The sequence below is a fragment of the Halyomorpha halys genome, unplaced genomic scaffold (assembly GCF_000696795.3).
Source record: "Halyomorpha halys isolate HHAL.00 unplaced genomic scaffold, Hhal_1.1 Scaffold391.1, whole genome shotgun sequence".
NCBI lineage: Eukaryota > Metazoa > Arthropoda > Insecta > Hemiptera > Pentatomidae > Halyomorpha > Halyomorpha halys.
In genome coordinates this window covers 39863-47932 of record NW_027107178.1, presented here as the reverse complement: position 1 = coordinate 47932, position 8070 = coordinate 39863, and the positions used below count along the sequence as shown (strand labels likewise).

Genomic DNA, 8070 nt, shown 5'->3' with positions numbered 1-8070 from the left:
AAATAACTTTCAATCTTTGATATATAAAAAAAATAAATACAAACGAAAGTAATTTAAAGAAAATAAAATGTTTACATGCGTAAACTATTACTACTTACTATTTATACTAAGTACCTACAACTATTTATCTAGTAGCGACACGAAAAGAAAAATACACAAAAGTTAGTTTAGAATTTCTTCTAATATATACAATAATATAATATAATATATACTTCTAATATACTATCTATAACAAGCAATTTACCAATATAACCAAATCAAAATGATAAAGTAGAAATGTTCTATCAGTCAAACCTTCATTACTCCAATTTTCATCATATTTGAAAGCATTAGCATACTATAGACATAATCTGCACCATTACAAAACATCTAGAATTTTAGATTTAGTTCTTTTTGAATCAACAGCTGTATGAGGTTAAGGCTGTGGTCAATATCCAAGCACAGTTGCTAGATTCATCTCAACCAACTGTAAGGTCACGTTCTCACTTAATCAAACCAAAGAGATCCATCATTCCTTTGAAATTTAAGTTTCAAGACTTCACTGTATTTATTTCATTACATTATTTTTTTTTCTACAATGGATGGAATGGTCTGTCCCCTCCTCCCATGATATTTTGAAAATGAAAATATTTGAAAACTTCTAGTTAACATAGATATACTTGTTTTAATTTTAGAGATAAGTCTCAAGGAGAAGGAGGTATGAAAAATCATTAAATAAAATATTTACTTATCAATTCTGAATTTTTATTGGATAATTTCTTTTTTAAATGCAAAAGTTCAAATGTAGAACTATATATTATTTTTTTATTTTTTATTTTTTTTTTTACAATTTTAACAATATTAACAAAAATTATACATACATCATCTCAAAGTGATAGATAGCAAAACCTTCAAATGCAGTATTGGATTGAAGTTGCACATTATCACTTCCTCACAAAAAATATACAAATAAATATATCATAATTACATGTGTGGGTGTACATGAACACACTCACACATATAAAATCCTTTAACTGGAATTAAAATAATGGTATTAAACAATCAAACAATATTAAAGAAAATAACATGCAAGTATTACTTAAATATCCATAAATAAATAAAACAACAAACAAGTCATTCAAACAATAGTTCAAAAATATATAATAATAAAATATATCTATCTCAACCACTATACATGAATAAATATAAGATATTATATTTAAATTATAATAAAAAAATAATCGATAATATAATAATATTCATTAATGAATAAGATTTTGTAATTGGTTAACATATTTTTTTTATATAAAAAAGGATTGTTCACTTAAATTACAAAAATCAAAATCTTTATAATATAATGAAATCTTTCATTAAGTCCTTTGACATTTTGACTAGCTAAGATTTTATTAATTTTTTTTTCTTTGTTTTATTTATACTAATAAAACATTAAGTAAAAACTGATGAAACTTACACACTTCAATTGGACTGTCGCTCTTATGGAGATGTACAGGCAGCAGTAACATTTTGTTCATACCTAACTACAATCACGATAACAAGCAATTATTTAAAACACACATTACAAAAAACTTATAACTTTGTTGAAGCATTACATATTCGAACTGTCTGTTTGTAATTGGACTAGCATTATTGTATGTATGCATTTATAGCATACTCAGCGAGGCTCAGAACAAATCTTAACACAATATCAAAATTAAATATTAAAAAATAAAATAAATCAATTTGATATGATCGATCAAGCTTACTTAGTACCCTGAACAAAAGTAAATCTCCGATATGAAGAATATCATAGCCTCAATTACTTACAACTAGGTCTTGATCTTTAAGCAGAGCTAACGCAAGTAGTCATCATTCATGAGATGGAACAGTTAGCTTTCTCAGACACATTTCCGTTCGCCTTTTCAATCTCCAGTAGCATTGTATGAAACACATCGGCTACTGACTATTTAAACAAAAGTATAATTGTTAAAGAAGAAAGGAAAATTTTTGTCTAGGCCCAAGGCCCCTCAGAATATCGAAACAAAAATTAATAAAATAAAGTTTAATTTTGTTTGAAAGGAAGAATAAATAATAGATTAAAATAAAATTATAAAACCATCTGAGGAGTTTTTTATCAAAACATAATATATAAATATCTAATCCACTTCTGAAAAGAAGTTTTTTTTTTTTTTAGAAAATGAAATTCTACACAAAAAAACTCATTCAATTAATTTAATTTCTTTTTACTTTTCATTGTATACCCCTGTTATTTTCCACTTATGTTTTTTCTTTTTTTTTTTTTGTAACTATGTCAAGCGTTTGTATCTTTTTTAGTCCTGACGAAGCCCTGCAACGTGGGGCAAAACGTTGGCTTAATAAAAATAGTATAATCATTTACTATTTGAGTTTTTTTTTTACCGCACACGGACCATATTCCATTCATTAATTTGTTTTATTATCTGTTTTCAAATGGTTGCTTATTTTAAATAAATATTTTCAATAAAAATTTAATTTAAGAACATGAGTTGCTCCTATAATTTTTTAATAATCACTTTCAAAAAGTAGATATACTAATTTTTGATATAAAACTCCTTATATTAGTTAAAATATTATTAGATTCCTTGGCAAAGCCTTAACCCTCTCAGTAGTAAATAAATAATCATTTTACTTTAAACAAAATATTGAAGTGTCAATCGGATGATAAAGATTACATGATATAAACACAAACAGAAAAAAGATGACTCACATACCTTAATCCATATTTCTCAAATAAAACAAAAAACCCAACAATATGATTTTAATACTTTAAAAAATCAACACATTATTCTAGGCGCTTCTGGTCTCAACAATAATTTTGTAGTACACAAATATAATTTTGAAGGATAGCTATATAATTTTTTGTGACTTCAAGTATTCTTTTTAGATGTCTCTAGAATAATGCATTAATTTTTATTATTTTCACTAACTAATATGAAATATGTATGGGGAAGTATTGTGATTGTACAAAATTTTATATTTACATGTGAAAATGCATGAATTACTGAAACATTGATGGGTTAATTATTTACTAGTACTAGAGAGACTTACGGCTTCAAAATACTCTAAAAATATCCAACCACTTTTTTTTATGATGTTCTCCAGGAAAGGAAGGGAGAGAGTTCAAATTTTACTTTATTAACAAATAATTGAATCATATAAAATAGAAAAAACAATATAAATATAAATTTGCACCTCATTTTGTTTAGCTGATGTTTCAATAAAGGCTGCTTTCCAGGAAATGGCTAATCGTTTACCTTCTTCAGAACTTATCATCCGTTCCATATGAAGATCAGTTTTGTTTCCAACCAATACAATAGGCACCCTAATAACAAAAATAACAAACATATTAAGTATTAAAAAAATAAATATATATAAGCCATTAGTAATGGATAAAATACCTTTATGAAAACGTTTATTTTTATTTTTCAAATCAGTAGATAAAAAAAAATTAACTTGAGGGTAAATTACTTGATGAGAAAATAAGTTAAAAAAAATTAAATAAAAACAAGTAATTGCTAAAAAAATTCGGTTGTAAGCAGTAGGGCAGTTTGATTTTCAGTTATCACTGACAAATAAACACCCTCTTCCTCTTTAAATGACAGTTAATATTTTAATCATTTATACCATTGGAAGAAGATAGTTGACCGTGTGAAGCAGATTGCAGGAAGATAGTCGGGTTGGCGGTCAATAAAGGTATCAAAATAGTAGAAAAATCCGACAGCCCTGCAATGTGGGGAGAAACATTGGTTAACAATAAATAGTTCTCTTCTAATATATATATAGATACCTTTATTGACTGCCACCCAGACTATCTTCCTACAATCTATTTTTACAATTATTATTAAGTTAATTTATTGGAGAAGTTTGTCGGGGGGTGCGGTCAGCAAAGAACAACATAAATAAACTAAACCATATTTATTTATTTTATGCCGACGTTTCGACCTGAGTTTCAGGTCTTCATCAGGGGTTGTGGCGTAGAAGGTAGGCTAGTAACTGATTGATCGCTCATCAGTTACTAGCCTACCTTCTACGCCACAACCCCTGATGAAGACCTGAAACTCAGGTCGAAACGTCGGCATAAAATAAATAAATATGGTTTAGTTTATTTATGTTGTTCTTTGCTGACCGCACCCCCCGACAAACTTCTCCAATCATTAATCTACGGTCAACTATCTACACCTCATTAAGTTAATTTAATTTTGAAGATCTGTAGCTATATTTAATGTGAAATTATCAAAAGCAATATACTGAGATGTTTATTACTTTATAAATGTAATAATTGTTAACATCGGCTAACTTATAGCATAAATAATATGAACACAAGTTCATTATCTATATGAGTTAGTTTTAAAAAATAATGGACTATAATAAATAGCTAAACAAACTTATCTACTTATCTATTAGATAAAGTGAGTGATAGTTCAGTAAATAATCAATTTGGGAACAAAAATTTACTAAATAATGTTCAATCAACTGGAAGAATTTTAAACATAGATAACAGATAGTTATAGTAAGATAACAGACATAATTATTTTAACATTAAAATTATCTGATAAAATTAATTAATAATCAATTTTTTTTCGAGTAATGATATAATCAAGATTATCTAAATTGGTTTATTACATCTTAATCAGAAAATGATATAATCAGTAACTTTAAATTAGAGTATAATTGAATCAGAAATTGGTTGTATTATGAAATTAAAATGGATAGTATTGTATGTAATAAAAAGCCAAACTTACTACAAAGTACTTTAAGTACATAAATTTGAATACAACAATCTTGAGCACATAACACTAGAAAGCTGAATTAAGAGAAGTTGAATTACAAAGATCACAGGTTTAACATTATCTTTATACCATCCGGTTACACTCTATTCGCAGTTTTATTCACTGAATAAGGCTGGTATGAAGTTAAGTATTTTCCTCAATATCTTCAGGGCCCTGTTTTATAATGAAAGCTAATAGTATTAGTTCAAAATACAAGTATAGAAACAGCGTGTTAATTACACTAATACTTTTTTTTTTCATAATAGGGAGGACTATTGATGATGTTACAGGAGTTAAAAAGTACTAAAGTACAAGTCAGTGTAATTGTACTAAGTTAAATCGACAAGACTAATAGCATTAATTTGTACTTTATTATGAAACAGGGTCAAGCCTTGAACCTTTGTTGTCTACTCATTATAATAACAAGCTGCTTTATTTTTACCTCATCAAAATGATAATCATATGATAGATGTTAGTCATTGATTAACAGTTATAAGTTTTAAAAAAACGAGAGAGATTGTTACTAATATCTATGGCATGATGCAAGAAACATAAGTTGGAATTTTTCACTTAGGGCAAAAGTTATATAAAAAGTATGAACGTATAAAAATTGTGTTGTGAAGACCAATGTCAATAAATTGCATTACTGAGCTATGCTCACTCATATAAATAAACATAAAGTTTTATTTAAACCATTGTCAAACTAATCTAATTAAAAAATTTACCTTGGTTGTTTTTGCATTAATTAAATAATACATTATTCCAGATGTTTCAACCTATATGGTAAAAGAAAACTTAGATTTTTTTATTAACAATAAGAGCACAGTCTTTTATACTCTAATAATTTATTACAAAATAAACTATGTTAAACAAGATAAATGATTACTCTACATAACATCAATATGGTTTGGTTATATTTTGATGACGGTTTTAAAAGTAATGTTAAATGGAAACTAACATTATACTTAAGAAATTAGAAAAACATAATTATAATTAAATTAGCCAGATAACATATTCCAATGAACACAAATCATAAGCATCTAAAATTTTAATATCAACAAAATCAACATCAAGTAAAATTCTGTAGATAAATACTTACTGTATTTTTCCCATCATGTCGAGCAACTTTTCATAAATGACCTGCACAACTTCGAATGACTTAAGTGATGTAATAGAATAAACAAGAACATAGCCATGTATGTCCATTGAATATTGCGCAGGGAATATTGAATACTCATCTTGACCAGCAGTGTCAACAAGTTTCAAGTCATAATCCTGGCTGCGTATACGAGTTGTTTTTGTAAACACTAAACAATCAAGACACAAATTGAAAAAAATGAAACGCACATGCACTATACAAGAAGTGAAGATATCTGACATCCCACCGTTTTCTATCGTAGGATCATAGGAATCAACGAATTGTCCATCAACGAACTGTATGCTCAAGGATGACTTCCCTAGAAGGTAGTATTAATTATTTAGGAGCAGGTCCCAACAGTTGCGTAAGGGGGTTCTTACACAAGATTTTCAATAAAAACTTACCAACTGATCTGTAGCCCATTATAGCAATTTTCCTCTGTTTCGGAGGCATCTTGAAAATGATTACATTTGAATTTTTTGTTTAAATTTCATAATAAAGTACACGTTTTTAAATAATCACACAAAACAATGACAGGCTCGATAACATTATTATTGTAAAGGTTAGACAGTTTAGTTAGTGTTATCTGAAACCAATGTCGAACTGATCTTTGTCGTCATTTTAAATATTCCAATACTGATAATTATCAATTAAAAATTGATATATATAATTATATTTTATACATTTATATGTATAAATAAATTATCAGGGAATTTTTAGCTCAATTGAATTATATATAAAGATTAAAAATTTAATACTGTTAAATATTTCTTGTAAATGTTATTTTGAAAACAACTATTACACTTTTCAACAGGTTAACAATTTCTGGTAGTAAATTTGATGTTTTATTTGTAATTAACAACGTAGTGAAGCATCAACTTTATTATTAAAAAATATGAGTTGTGTAAAGTACCTGACTACTATGCTATATAAAGTACCTTTGGCTACTTAACACTTTATTTAATTTTTACATTCCCCTCCTTTCCAAGACTACCAACCAAAATATTAGTTACCTTTTGATACAAAAAGCCTATAAACTGGGGTTCCACGGTGACGGTAATAGTGATAGTAAAACCTATCGCTATCACTGTCACCGTCCAACCTACATTTGCTGTCGTACTGAAAGAATTAGATTGATAGTTGGCAGTGCTTTAAGCGCGATAACCTTTCTACCTCGGTGACAGTCAGATATAATTCCATAGTTCCACGAACTATCCAACAAATCCTGATAGTATGGCTTTACTGCCACGACAGCTAATGTGTTATATTATACGATTATAATGATTTCTGTTACTATCACCGTGAAACCTAGGTTGTACGAATAGTAGGGAAGCTAATGGGAACAAGTTACAATTTTATCATTTTGAGTAAATGTAGTTTAATGTTAAAACATTAGGCTAAATTCTCTGAAATACATAAGTTTGTATAATACTTATATCATGGTTCTACCGTATATTCCTTAAATATTGAGCAATATAATTGTTCTGTAGGAGTTAACCTCTATGGTGAAATGTGACAGATGTACTGGATTGAGCACGGGTTGTGAAATAGGACTTTAAGTTATTGTTCTATATGATGTGATCATGTCCTTCATTTCATAAAGAGCAATGAAATTTATTACTAAACGTTACAGTGATTTTGAAAAAAAATTAACCCCATAGATTTAATAAGGTCCCTCAGAAGTCAGTGCTCATCCGTTCTCAGTAGATATGCGACATCGACAAGAAAATACTAAAACATCGATGTTGTTTTAACCATTTCAAAAACATAAGGTATTACCCAACGAAGGCATATTCTACGGCCTGTAAGAAGTGGTATTTGAAACAAAGAATCCGACATCGACTACAAGAAACATCGATGTTTTAAAATATCGTTATTTACACTACATTACCCAAAATATATCGATGTTTTTGAACTTCCATTTGAGTAACGTAAGGTCTGTTCCAACGACTACACATGTTAAGGTGGATCCACATGTTGGCCGCTCGCCACGGATCGGAGGCTCGTTCAAATGCTCGGCAAACAAAGTGCGGGCCATCCACATGTCAGTGTTATTCAGAGAGGCAAACATGGCGGACGTAATAGTGGTTTCAGCCATTGCACTTGGATTGTATTATTTTTATTACAAAAAAAGAAAATGAAAGGAAA

General features: G+C 28.3%; 1 protein-coding gene across 1 annotated transcript; it reads right to left on the bottom strand.

Annotated features, from left to right (window-relative positions):
* Positions 1–722: 722 nt before the first annotated feature.
* Rheb (Ras homolog enriched in brain) lies at positions 723–6518 on the bottom strand. The gene is made up of 5 exons (XM_014422857.3): positions 6327–6518; positions 6170–6241; positions 5884–6091; positions 3208–3337; positions 723–1939 (listed from the first exon to the last, which is right to left on the bottom strand). The coding sequence occupies exons 1-5, from the start codon at positions 6373–6375 to the stop codon at positions 1850–1852; spliced, it is 549 nt and encodes a 182-aa protein (XP_014278343.1). The 5' UTR covers positions 6376–6518; the 3' UTR covers positions 723–1849.
* Positions 6519–8070: the final 1552 nt, after the last annotated feature.

Bases quoted from the DNA above. Each gene is read 5' to 3' on its own strand.
- Rheb (XM_014422857.3), bottom strand. From the start codon at position 6,375: ATGCCTCCGAAACAGAGGAAAATTGCTATAATGGGCTACAGATCAGTT. The intron at 3,338-5,883 runs GTAAGTATTTAT...TTTTGTTATTAG, and splicing joins GACATGATGGGAAAAATACA to GGTGCCTATTGTATTGGTTG. The intron at 1,940-3,207 runs GTGCAAATTTAT...TTGTTTAAATAG, and splicing joins CATCAGCTAAACAAAATGAG to TCAGTAGCCGATGTGTTTCA.